Source organism: Phoxinus phoxinus (genome assembly GCF_949152265.1).
Source record: "Phoxinus phoxinus genome assembly, chromosome: 13".
Taxonomy (NCBI): domain Eukaryota; kingdom Metazoa; phylum Chordata; class Actinopteri; order Cypriniformes; family Leuciscidae; genus Phoxinus; species Phoxinus phoxinus.
The window spans coordinates 35512750-35526716 of record NC_136888.1 but is presented as its reverse complement, the minus strand read 5'-3'; the positions used below and the strand labels follow the sequence as shown (position 1 = coordinate 35526716).

The following is a 13967-nucleotide window of genomic DNA, read 5'->3' as shown; positions in this document are numbered from 1 at the left end:
TGAACACACTCCTGCGCTCGAGTCCTTCGTTGATGAAGACGCTGGAGTTTCCCTTCGCTGAGCGACTGAAGAGCTGCCCCCCCCACACCCCGAACTCCACCACACTCTCCGTCTCATTGGCTGTGGACCATGTGACCAGCATAGAGCCCGACACACCTGAGAACACACACATCATCATCATCATCATCATCAAACACAGTAGAGTGTGTGTTCCTCCGCAGGGCAGCGGCGCTCACCTGGATACGAGATGTGCTCACCTGGATACGAGATGTGCACCTGCTCAGGCTGAGTTCCTACGGGCGGCACGGCGGCGGCGCAGACACAGACACACAGCAGAAGAAGAGGAGGAAGTGACGTCATCGTGATCTCGCCTGAGGGTCACATGATGAGGAGGGTCACATGATCAGACTTCAGACTGTGCAAGAGTTCACTGTACAAAACAACACTGGAAACACACAGAACTAGAGCTGACAGAAATCATGATTTTTCAAGGCTATTTAAATGTTAGGACAAAACAATAAATAAAATAAAATAATGTTTATGGAACGTTATTATTACCACATTACTAACATGTGATAGATTCTCCTAATATTGAAAATAAACATATTTTTCTTAGCCAGATCACAACTTCCTTAATGTCTGAATAACTTTGTAAGTTATAAATTGAATCTCTGAATTGTTTAATTCGGTGATTAATTGACATAATTTATAAAACATTTAACACATTTGTATATTACAGACAAACTTCAATACATCAATAAATACGATATGATATTAAATAACCCAAACACACTTACATACACATCTAAACAACCACTAGATACCATATAAATAAACCCTAAATTAATAAACACTCTCAGCTAAATAAATAAGCAGTTTTTACACACAAAGAACATTTAAAGTTAAACTAACACGAACCTGCTGGTGTAATGTGGATTGGTGTGTTGTGTTTCCTCAAACTGCTGAAGCTCAGCTGCTGGTCACATGATCGGTGTTGTTCCCGTCAGATCACGTGACGCTCCTTCCCCACGTGTGCGCGGCCGGCGACGTCTCTCACTATGGCTGTGGTGCGCGCTCACGTCATTGTTTGTCTCGGTGTTGCCCATTAGCAGCCCATAGGGCTTTGCCCCGACACAGTCACGGAGAGTGGAGTTCAGTCTGCGCGAGCACTGCGTAACGGCGGCTTCATCGAGACACTTCTTCGTTAAACATCCTCAAAAAACCGACAGCATGGGCGTGGGCGTTGAAGAAGGATGCACGAAATGTATTAAATACATGCTCTTCTTCTTCAATTTCATCTTCTGGCTGGCTGGTTGTGTAATCTTGGGGGTTTCACTATGGCTTCGTCATGACTCTGAAACAAGCAGTCTTCTGGACCAGAGGTTTGAGGACACAGAACCACCCAGCACCTTCTACATCAGTGTCCACATCTTGATTGCTGTTGGTGCTGTGATGATGTTTGTTGGGTTCCTTGGTTGTTATGGAGCCATACAGGAATCCCAGTGTCTTCTCGGAACATTCTTTGCCTGCCTGGTCATTCTGTTTGCCTGTGAGGTTGCTGCCGGAATCTGGGGATTCATGCACAAAGACAAGATCTCCAAAGAGGTGATCACTTTCTACGACTCTGTGTATGACAAAGGCACTGGATTTTCAAGCGAACGAAATGATCAACAACAGCAGGCTGTCGCTTCTATCTTAAAGGTCTTTCACGAGACTCTCAACTGCTGTGGCAAAGGCTCATTGATCAGTTTTGCTGAATTATGGCTCACAGACGTCTGTCCTGGAGATTTGAAAGTGAAGGCTGGAAACTGTCACTCCAAGATCAAAGAGTTTTTCTCAGAGAAGATCTACCTGATTGGCATCGCTGCCCTGGTCGTTGCTGTAATCATGATCTTCGAGATGATCCTCGGCATGGTGCTCTGCTGCGGTATCAGGAACAGCCCTGTTTACAAGAACACAGGGGCAAGATATGTCCTTTAAAAATATCAGCCAAAAAAAAAAATCTTTTTGTTTTATATCTACCATCTCCTATTTTGTTTTATATCTACCATCTCCTATTTTGTTTTATATCTACCATCTCCTATTTTGTTTTATATCTACCATCTCCTATTTTGTTTTATATCTACCATCTCCTATTTTGTTTTATATCTACCATCTCCTATTTTGTTTTGTATCTACCATCTCCTATTTTGTTTTATATCTACCATCTCCTATTTTGTTTTATATCTACCATCGTTTTATAATATAGGCTAGTCACTCTGTCATGTTCCTAAAGTCTCAATTTTCACACAAAAAAAAGTTTTTTTGTTCAAATACTGTAAAAAAAATTGCTGCGATTATTTAGCACAACTTAAAATCCAACATTGTTTCAACTTTAAAAAGTATGTGTTCAAGCTTGACTTAAAATATTAAGTTTAGTTAACTTAAGTTTAGTTTGGTTAAGTTGGATATTTAAGTTATCTCAACAAATTTTAACTAATCGCAGCCACATTTTTAACCACCAACAACTAGTCTGCTGTTGTTTACGCTGTAGTTGGCGATGACTAGTTGCGATCTGTAGCTTTAGCAGGAGACTTATAAACACACACACACACAAAACAGTATTATCACATGAAGGATGGATACATTTATTTGCTTGTAGTTTTATTTTGTGTGTTAACTGTTAAGTTCTGCTATTGCTATCGGTTACTATCATTCTTTTCGTATGTACATGTATAAACTGTATATATTTGCAGCCCTGTATGGCTGAATAAGCTTGAATCTCGTATTGAACACTCCTGTCCATCTTCTTCTCTGAGACTGCTGCTTGTATGTACACGTTTCTTCCTGAGGAACCACTAAATAAACAGTGTTAGCTAGGCGAGAGAGAAAGTCAGAATACAGTGCTTATTGGAGGTGAGAATGCAAAGATTTAAAATATGTTTAAAGACCCGGATATGCTTCGTTTTCCGCGTTCTTCTCCTTCTAGCGCACAGTTGAGCGAGAAAGTACACTATTGACCGTGTACTTTCTAAAAATCGAGCTACACACGCCACGCGGACAGGGGAAGAATACTTTCGTCTTAACATTACAGAGTTGACTAGCACTATGTTTGCTTCTTACGCTGGATGCCATTCAGTAGAGCTCAGTCGGTGCAAACAAAGCTTAAATGTATATTCCGGATTCAGTAGAAATTAATATCACTAGACGGCACTTTTCCAAATGAACTGTTTCTTTAAAAACCGCTACAATCTGGGTTACAGCAAAGTACATACACAATGGGGCCGATTCGCAAAAATGTTCTATAGTATATTCAGTAGTATAGCCTCAAGACACAAATAACATGCATGCTGACATGATTTTAATGTGAAAACCTTTTTTTGTATCCAATTTTACAACTTAGTTGCCACGAGAAATTAAATCTAAAACCTAAAGAAAAATGTAAAAAAAACATTAGAACTACTTTAAACAGAAACATTAGTGCTTTTATAAAAGTACACAAGCTTCACATTTCTCTAGAAATGTGGCCCCATTCACTTCCATTTTAAGTGTCTCGCCGCATCCAGAATTAGTTTGTGGCAACTTGAGCTTAACCCGTGAATTGTATTGAACCCGTAATATACCTTTAATGGCAGAAAGGGCGCTGATGATCATTGTGTTTCTTGTAGCCTATGTGGAATCACAGAAGAGCTGATCCCAGATCAGCGTTTTGCTGTAGAAAGCTGTAAACACAAAGCTCCTGATGGCCACTACAATCTACTATCTTTTTATGTTCTGTAAGACTAATATAGTGCAACGTGTTCATACAAGGAGTTGGACCCATTAAGAATTACTGCCCCAGTCAAGTTCTGCCTCTCTTTACAGTAATCGCAGCCATGGAGAGGATCATACATACCTAACAGCCTTAAAGGGTTAGTTCACCCAAAAATGAAAATAATGTCATTAATGACTCACCCTCATGTCGTTCTAAGCCCGTAAGACCTCCGTTCATCTTCGGAACACAGTTTAAGATATTTTAGATTTAGTCCGAGAGATTTCTGTCCTCCATTGAAACTGTATATACGGTATACTGTCCATGTCCATAAAGGTAATATAAACATCATCACAGTAGTCCATGTGACATCAGTGGGTTAGTTAGAAGTTTTTGAAGCATCGAAAATACTTTTTGGTCCAAAAATAACACAAAATAAGACTTTATTACGCATTGTATTCTCTCCCGGGTCTGTTGTCGATCCTTCACAGTTACGTTGATGGCGTAAGACGCTGATGACGTGTTATCTGGTGCGCCCGAGCTTCATTTATAGACTGAGGGAAACGCACGCTGTAAAAGTGTCTCATCCGCGACATGCACATTTACGCACCATTAAAAAAATGATATCCACGCAAACAATGTAGAATAGCTTGAATATAGCGTGCGTCTCCCTCAGACTGTAAACGAAGCTCGGGCGCACCAGATAACACGTCATCAGCGTCTTACGTCAGCGGCGTCACTGCGGAGTCCTGAACGCAGATTCACAACAGACCCGGGAGAGAATACAATGCTGAATAAAGTCTTATTTTGTGTTATTTTTGGACCAAAAAGTATTTTCGATGCTTCAAAAACTTCTAACTAACCCACTGATGTCACATGGACTACTGTGATGATGTCTTTATTACCTTTATGGACATGGACAGTATACTGTATATACAGCTTCAATGGACGGACAGAATGCTCTCGGACTAAATCTAAAATATCTTAAACTGTGTCCCGAAGATGAACGGAGGTCTTACGGGCTTAGAACGACATGAGGGTGAGTCATTAATGACATTATTTTCATTTTTGGGTGAACTAACCCTTTAATGAATAAATGAAACCCCCTATCCCTTAATCACTAAATCTAGTCAGATTTTCAAAATGTGAGAGACCAGAAACATGACGATAAAGTTCTGCAATGTGACCAAGACCGCACACCACACACTAACAGATATGCACAAACAAACAGAGTCCCAACTGTGAGTGTGAACAGGAGAAGTCTCGCAAAATCTCAGTCAAACGTAACTTTAAAGTAAAAAAAAACATGGCGGACGGGAGGCAAGATGAAATGGCGATAATAGTGTTTGTAGCCTACTGCTTTTCGGATGATGTAGTCATTATTTGTGATGACAAAATCGCTTTGATACGATTTGATATCGACGCGGCCCCAACGTTTTTCTGTACAGATTCGCTCACTTAAAACACCTCACACCACTAGAAAATCTGATTAGATAATCTGTAGACCATCAAGATAATCGGGACTTTACCTAGGATTGACAGAAGGGACAAATATGATCTTGTGGGTGCCTGTAATGTGTAATATCACTCAACTGAAAACTCCAGTGAGTTTGTGTGAATGTACATGTATGCTTCATGTTGACAGTGAACTCAGATGGACAGGCTTCAATGGTTATAGAATGGACAAGCTCTCTTCACTGCCACCTCTATCACACATGCAGTTGCTGTAATACCGTGCCACTTTCACTAGGTGGCGCAAAGATGTTTGACTTTTACTGGTGATTACACCCTTACTATGCCTGTGTACATGTCTATCGTGCACTTTTCTTCTAGACCGCACTAATACGAAGAGATGTATGAATACCATCAGATTTGTGATTTAGGCTACTTCGTGCATTATGCAACCCTGTCCTGTTAACACATATTGCCTATGCTGATATGCTTAAAAAGTGTCTTGTACAGCTATATAGTATACTAATGACCATGTAAAGACAATATATGCCTTTAATTGTGATATCTTTTCCCTGGTACTTGTCAATGATTTCAGTTGAAGCATGTAAGAATTTTAGGGGGTCCTGGCAGGTTGAGCATGATCTTCTAACTATTACATATTATGAAGGTGAAACAGTTGTTTATGAAAATAACTGCTGTAGTTAAAACACATCAAGGTATTTTAACACTATCAAATATAACCTTTGTGTTGTAAGGATCTCATACTTATTTGATACCCAAATTGACAGCTGCCGCTCAAATCTCTACCCTGACACCAATTGTAGATTTTGGTCTGGTTTTGTTGCCCAAATATTCAGGAATTAAATGTATTTTACAAATAAAAAAAAAAAAAAAAAAAATAAAAAAAAGGGCTTTGCCCCGCAGACTCTCATTTTGTTTTTATAAAAGGACTTGAGAAATAACCAACACTGATTAAATTGTCTGAGAACAATAAAAAAGCTTTAAAAAAAGTCAAATGTGTTTGTAATTCTCAAAACATGTTGATACTTTCAGTGTACATTGATTACCTGATTCTCTCTTTCTTTCTCGTTGTTATTTGTTACTGTCTGCCATATTGTTTTCAGCGTTTGTAGCGTGTGTATTGTCTCGTGATCTGTATGATGATTGACAGCTGTCAGTCAGTGAGATCAGCGCCTGTAACAGCGACTCCTTGCGGCGGATCTCAGCATTACAGCGAGCGAAGAGCTGAGGAGAACTCGATACAAATACATTCACTAAAGGTTTTTTTTCATCAATTCGATTGTTTTTCAATTATTATAAAAAAAATATGTATTTCTGATATTTGTTGGTTTTCCAATTCCACGCACACACGCGCGCACAGACACAATCATAAAACTATACAACATAATTTGTGAAGGAAATAAAGAAACAAGAAATACATTTATTTATTTAAAGCTGTATTAATTTTTCTTTAACTATGTATAATACTTTATAATAATAACTACTGTAAATAAATTGAACACTTTACAATAAGGTGTCATTGGTTAACATTAGTTTATGGAACTAACGTGAACTAACAATCAGCAACATTTTTACACAATACATGACCTTTGTTTATGCTAGTTAATAAAACTGTCCATGTTAGTTCACAGATACAACTTTTAATCTTAAAAATGTATCAGCAAATGTTCATATTAACAAAGATGTAGAATATAGTTCACTAGATGGACATGAACAAACAATGAACCGTTAATAAATGATTAATAAATGCAGTAACAAATGTTTTGCTCTGTTAGTTAACTAACAATAACTAGTGGAACTTTATAGTGAAGCGTTACTAATGGAGGTGAAGCTTGAAAGATTGTAAAGATTAATACACACATAAACATGATTTGACTGACAGAATATTGTTCTGAAATACTGCAGTCAGCAGATAAACCTGTAGAGTTAGTTGGAGATGAGTAATCAGCTCTTTTATTCACTATATGTCACGGCCGTATTCATCTTTGATCTCCGCCTCGGAGCCCCGCCCCTTACGCTCGCAGCCCCGCCCACAGTGGCCCTGGCCCCGCCCCCGGCTCTCCCGTGGCTTTTAGGCGGAGAGAAGAACCTGGTCACGATCTCCGAGACGTCAGGAAGATCCTGGTTTGAGTTCAGCATGTTCATCGACTGCTCCATCTCCTTCAAACCGAAGAACATCATCAATAATCATCAAACATATGGAAATATTTAATAAATTAAGTTTGATTGATTACCCGCTTCATCTCCGGGTCGCTGGAGTTCATGACTTTAGGAAGGAGAACGACGATGAGGAGAGGAAGAACCATCATCAGAACCTGACGGAAGAAGAGCACAGTAAACGTGTGTGTGCGTGTGTGTGTGTGAGTGTGTGTGTGTTACAGGACTGCACCATCGGGTTCATGAGGAAGTCGGACCAGATCCAGGTCTCCCGCGGGATGAAGTAATGATGCGGGCCGGCGCACCTCATCTGGAGCGGGTACGGGAGTCGGGTCACGGCTGATGTTCGGATGTAGTCGACCACACGAGCCCTGTGCAGAACACATCACATCTGAGGCCATGTTATGTGTTAAAATGCTCATTTATGATGGACAGATGCTCATTTATGATGGACAGATGCACTTTTATGATGGACAGATGCACTTTTATGATGGACAGATGCACTTTTATGATGGACAGATGCACCTTTATGATGGACAGATGCACTTTTTTTATGATGGACAGATGCACTTTTATGATGGACAGATGCACTTTTATGATGGACAGATGCACTTTTATGATGGACAGATGAACTTTTATGATGGATAGATGCACTTTTATGATTGATAGATGCACTTTTATGATGATAGATGCACTTTTATGATGGACAGATGCACTTTTATGATGGACAGATGCACTTTTATGATGGACAGATGCACTTTTTTATGATTGACAGATGCACTTTTATGATGGACAGATGCACTTTTATGATGGACAGATGCACTTTTATGATGGACAGATGCACTTTTATGATGGACAGATGCACTTTTATGATGGACAGATGCACTTTTATGATGGACAGATGCACTTTTATGATGGACAGATGCACTTTTATGATGGACAGATGCACTTTTATGATTGATAGATGCACTTTTATGATGGACAGATGCACTTTTATGTTGGACAGATGCACTTTTATGATGGATAGATGCACTTTTATGATGGACAGATGCACTTTTATGATGGACAGATGCACTTTTATGATTGATAGATGCACTTTTATGATGGACAGATGCACTTTTATGATGGATAGATGCACTTTTATGATGGACAGATGCACTTTTATGATGGACAGATGCACTTTTATGATGGACAGATGCACTTTTATGATGGACAGATGCACTTTTATGATGGACAGATGCACTTTTATGATGGACAGATGCACTTTTATGATGGACAGATGAACTTTTATGATGGACAGATGCACTTTTATGATGGACAGATGCACTTTTATGATTGCACTTTTATGATTGACATGCACTTTTATGATGGACAGATGCACTTTTATGATGGACAGATGCACTTTTATGATTGCACTTTTATGATTGACAGATGCACTTTTATGATGGACAGATGCACTTTTATGATGGACAGATGCACTTTTATGATGGATAGATGCACTTTTATGATGGACAGATGCACTATTATGATGGATAGATGCACTTTTATGATGGACAGATGCACTTTTATGATTGATAGATGCACTTTTATGATGGACAGATGCACTTTTATGATGGACAGATGCACTTTTATGATGGACAGATGCACTTTTATGATGGACAGATGCACTATTATGATGGATAGATGCACTTTTATGATGGATAGATGCACTTTTATGTTGGACAGATGCACTTTTATGATGGACAGATGCACTTTTATGATGGACAGATGCACTTTTATGATGTTAACAGGAGTTTAACAGCCACACACACCTCATCTTCCCAGTAGCCGTGATGTCGACTCGCACAGGCTGGAATCTGTAGGTCGGAGAGGAGATTTCCAGAACATACGATCCCGATGGAACATCACTGACCGAGAAACCTCCGTCTTCTCTAAACAAATGAGCAGGACACAAATACAACGTTTTGTCGATGTTCCCATTAAATTATAAAACGGTTATTTATGAATGCTCTTTAACATCTCGCAATTCTGACTTTATTTCTTTTATATCTCCCAATTGTGTGATATAAAGTCCTTTTAAATCACCTTTATGTCACCTGTACTCTACTGTACTCTACTGTACTCTACCTCTACTGTACTCTACCTCTACTGTACTCTGCTGTACTCTACCTCTACTGTACTCTGCTGTACTCTACCTCTACTGTACTCTACCTCTACTGTGCTTTACTGTACTCTACCTCTACTGTACTCTACTGTACTCTACTGTACTCTACCTCTACTGTACTCTACCTCTACTGTACTCTGCTGTACTCTACCTCTACTGTACTCTGCTGTACTCTACCTCTACTGTACTCTACCTCTACTGTACTCTACTGTACTCTACCTCTACTGTACTCTACCTCTACTGTGCTTTACTGTACTCTACCTCTACTGTACTCTACCTCTACTGTGCTTTACTGTACTCTACCTCTACTGTACTCTACCTCTACTGTACTCTGCTGTACTCTACCTCTACTGTACTCTGCTGTACTCTACCTCTACTGTACTCTACTGTACTCTACCTCTACTGTACTCTACCTCTACTGTACTCTGCTGTACTCTACCTCTACTGTACTCTACCTCTACTGTGCTTTACTGTACTCTACCTCTACTGTACTCTACCTCTGCTGTACTCTACCTCTACTGTACTCTACTGTACTCTACCTCTACTGTACTCTACCTCTACTGTACTCTACTGTACTCTACTGTACTCTACCTCTACTGTACTCTACTGTACTCTACCTCTACTGTACTCTGCTGTACTCTACCTCTACTGTACTCTACCTCTACTGTGCTTTACTGTACTCTACCTCTGCTGTACTCTACCTCTACTGTACTCTGCTGTACTCTACCTCTACTGTACTCTACCTCTACTGTGCTTTACTGTACTCTACCTCTACTGTACTCTACTGTACTCTACCTCTACTGTACTCTACTGTACTCTACCTCTACTGTACTCTACCTCTACTGTGCTTTACTGTACTCTACCTCTACTGTACTCTACTGTACTCTACCTCTACTGTACTCTACCTCTACTGTACTCTGCTGTACTCTACCTCTACTGTACTCTACCTCTACTGTACTCTACTGTACTCTACCTCTACTGTACTCTACCTCTACTGTACTCTACCTCTACTGTACTCTACTGTACTCTACCTCTACTGTACTCTACCTCTACTGTACTCTACTGTACTCTACCTCTACTGTACTCTACCTCTACTGTACTCTACTGTACTCTACCTCTACTGTACTCTACTGTACTCTACCTCTACTGTACTCTACCTCTACTGTACTCTACCTCTACTGTACTCTACCTCTACTGTACTCTACTGTACTCTACCTCTACTGTACTCTACTGTACTCTACCTCTACTGTACTCTACTGTACTCTACTCTACTGTACTCTACCTCTACTGTACTCTACTGTACTCTGCTGTACTCTACCTCTACTGTGCTTTACTGTACTCTACTGTACTCTACTCTACTGTACTCTACCTCTACTGTACTCTACTGTACTCTACCTCTACTGTACTCTACTGAACTCTACCTCTACTGTACTCTACTGTACTCCACTGTACTCTACCTCTACTGTACTCTACTGTACTCTACCTCTACCTCTACTGTACTCTACTGTACTCTACCTCTACCTCTACTGTACTCTACTGTACTCTACCTCTACTGTACTCTACTGTACTCTACCTCTACTGTACTCTACTGTACTCTACTGTACTCTACCTCTACTGTACTCTACTGTACTCTACCTCTACTGTACTCTACCTCTACTGTACTCTACCTCTACTGTACTCTACTGTACTCTACCTCTACTGTACTCTACCTCTACTGTACTCTACCTCTACTGTACTCTACTGTACTCTACCTCTACTGTACTCTACCTCTACTGTACTCTACTGTACTCTACCTCTACTGTACTCTACCTCTACTGTACTCTACTGTACTCTACTGTACTCTACCTCTACTGTACTCTACCTCTACTGTACTCTACTGTACTCTACCTCTACTGTACTCTACTGTACTCTACCTCTACTGTACTCTACCTCTACTGTGCTTTACTGTACTCTACCTCTACTGTACTCTACTGTACTCTACCTCTACTGTACTCTACCTCTACTGTGCTTTACTGTACTCTACCTCTACTGTACTCTACTGTACTCTACCTCTACTGTACTCTACCTCTACTGTGCTTTACTGTACTCTACCTCTACTGTACTCTACCTCTGCTGTACTCTACCTCTACTGTACTCTGCTGTACTCTACCTCTACTGTACTCTACCTCTACTGTGCTTTACTGTACTCTACCTCTACTGTACTCTACTGTACTCTACCTCTACTGTACTCTACTGTACTCTACCTCTACTGTACTCTACCTCTACTGTGCTTTACTGTACTCTACCTCTACTGTACTCTACTGTACTCTACCTCTACTGTACTCTACCTCTACTGTACTCTGCTGTACTCTACCTCTACTGTACTCTACCTCTACTGTACTCTACTGTACTCTACCTCTACTGTACTCTACCTCTACTGTACTCTACCTCTACTGTACTCTACTGTACTCTACCTCTACTGTACTCTACCTCTACTGTACTCTACTGTACTCTACCTCTACTGTACTCTACCTCTACTGTACTCTACTGTACTCTACCTCTACTGTACTCTACTGTACTCTACCTCTACTGTACTCTACCTCTACTGTACTCTACCTCTACTGTACTCTACCTCTACTGTACTCTACTGTACTCTACCTCTACTGTACTCTACTGTACTCTACCTCTACTGTACTCTACTGTACTCTACTCTACTGTACTCTACCTCTACTGTACTCTACTGTACTCTGCTGTACTCTACCTCTACTGTGCTTTACTGTACTCTACTGTACTCTACTCTACTGTACTCTACCTCTACTGTACTCTACTGTACTCTACCTCTACTGTACTCTACTGAACTCTACCTCTACTGTACTCTACTGTACTCCACTGTACTCTACCTCTACTGTACTCTACTGTACTCTACCTCTACCTCTACTGTACTCTACTGTACTCTACCTCTACCTCTACTGTACTCTACTGTACTCTACCTCTACTGTACTCTACTGTACTCTACCTCTACTGTACTCTACTGTACTCTACTGTACTCTACCTCTACTGTACTCTACTGTACTCTACCTCTACTGTACTCTACCTCTACTGTACTCTACCTCTACTGTACTCTACTGTACTCTACCTCTACTGTACTCTACCTCTACTGTACTCTACCTCTACTGTACTCTACTGTACTCTACCTCTACTGTACTCTACCTCTACTGTACTCTACCTCTACTGTACTCTACTGTACTCTACCTCTACTGTACTCTACCTCTACTGTACTCTACTGTACTCTACTGTACTCTACCTCTACTGTACTCTACCTCTACTGTACTCTACTGTACTCTACCTCTACTGTACTCTACTGTACTCTACCTCTACTGTACTCTACCTCTACTGTACTCTACCTCTACTGTACTCTACCTCTACTGTACTCTACTGTACTCTACCTCTACTGTACTCTACCTCTACTGTACTCTACTGTACTCTACTGTACTCTACTGTACTCTGCTACTGTACAGGAGTAAATACGCATTTCCTTCAGCGGCCTGAGGCTTATTCATTTCACTTTTGGTATGAAAGGGTCTTAAGGTGTGCCAATTTATTTATTTATTTTTAAGCAAGCCCAGCCCAGGTGAGAAAAAAGTAACGCAAAACAAGTAATGTAACATTACTTTTAAAAGTGACTTTCCCCAACACTGGTCTCAGGTGTGTGTGTGTGTGTGTGTGTGTGTGTGTGTGTGTGTTCATGTCTTCACGCACCTGATGAATCCCACATATGCGTCTCCGTCCAGCAGAACCCGAGCATTAGAGATCCAGTCCTGAGTTCTGACTCCCGGAACCAGAGCTCGACCCGACACCTGAACCCTCACCTCTCCTTCAGGAGTCCTGAACTTCCCCTGCTCTTCCTCAGGACTCCTCCACTTCACATCTTCTGGTGTCTCTTCTTCTTCCTGTACTTTAATGTGTTCGTGACCGAGACTCGCGCGCAACGCGAACAGCAGCAGCGCGACGCACGCGCACGCACGAGATCTCACGCGCGTCTCCATCAGATCGATGCGCGTTTCCCGCTTTTCGTCAGTCGTTTATTATTAAGATTGTTGTTTCCTCTCGGGTACAAATACACCAGCACGTGACGGGTTACATTACTGTCTGCTGTCAGTCAGAGTTTGACAGGCGCTGCGTGATGATGTCACCGACTATATTCAACAACCATTTTATTTTTATCTCAGAGATTATTTTTGTAGTTCAACAGAAAATGTGTTTCGAAATGTGTTGCGTCTCATTTCATAGGCTGCCTGTAACTTACCCAACACTCTCTGTGTGTGTGTGTGTGTGTGCGTGTGTTTGTCAAATGAGCCCAGTGTGACATTTATGGGCAGAGACTGAATCTATATTTAGCAGACATGTGTGTGTGTGTGTGAGAGAGAGAGAGAGAGAGAGTGTGTGTGTGTGTGTGTGTGTGAG

At 40.7% G+C, this 13967-nt stretch overlaps 3 protein-coding genes across 6 annotated transcripts in view; 1 reads left to right on the top strand and 2 right to left on the bottom strand.

Moving 5' to 3' along the window:
* The window catches only part of acp7 (acid phosphatase 7, tartrate resistant (putative)), a 19471-nt gene extending 18374 nt beyond the window's left edge, over window positions 1-1097 (bottom strand). The window contains exons 1-3 of one of the 4 annotated variants that reach the window (XM_079634070.1): window positions 919-1097; window positions 258-371; window positions 1-156 (exon numbers count right to left, since the gene is read on the bottom strand). The exon at window positions 1-156 is cut by the window's left edge and continues 45 nt beyond it. In XM_079634070.1, the coding sequence (XP_079490196.1) occupies window positions 1-156; window positions 258-360 (259 nt within the window). In that variant the 5' untranslated portion in view covers window positions 361-371; window positions 919-1097. Of the gene's footprint in view, window positions 157-257; window positions 446-918 lie in introns of all 4 variants that reach the window. The other 3 variants (XM_079634068.1, XM_079634071.1, XM_079634069.1) reach the window with 3 other exon arrangements.
* Window positions 1027-3404, top strand: LOC307009888 (CD81 antigen-like). Its single transcript, XM_079634073.1, has one exon. The coding sequence runs from the start codon at window positions 1231-1233 to the stop codon at window positions 1978-1980; it is 750 nt and encodes a 249-aa protein (XP_079490199.1). The 5' UTR covers window positions 1027-1230; the 3' UTR covers window positions 1981-3404.
* A 3188-nt stretch (window positions 3405-6592) lies between these two features.
* On the bottom strand, window positions 6593-13867 carry emc7a (ER membrane protein complex subunit 7a). Its single transcript, XM_079634067.1, has 5 exons — window positions 13263-13867; window positions 9172-9291; window positions 7593-7731; window positions 7438-7518; window positions 6593-7363 (listed from the first exon to the last, which is right to left on the bottom strand). Exons 1-5 carry the CDS (start codon window positions 13547-13549, stop codon window positions 7157-7159), a joined length of 834 nt encoding a protein of 277 aa, XP_079490193.1. The 5' UTR covers window positions 13550-13867; the 3' UTR covers window positions 6593-7156.
* Between the last annotated feature and the right edge of the window lie 100 nt (window positions 13868-13967).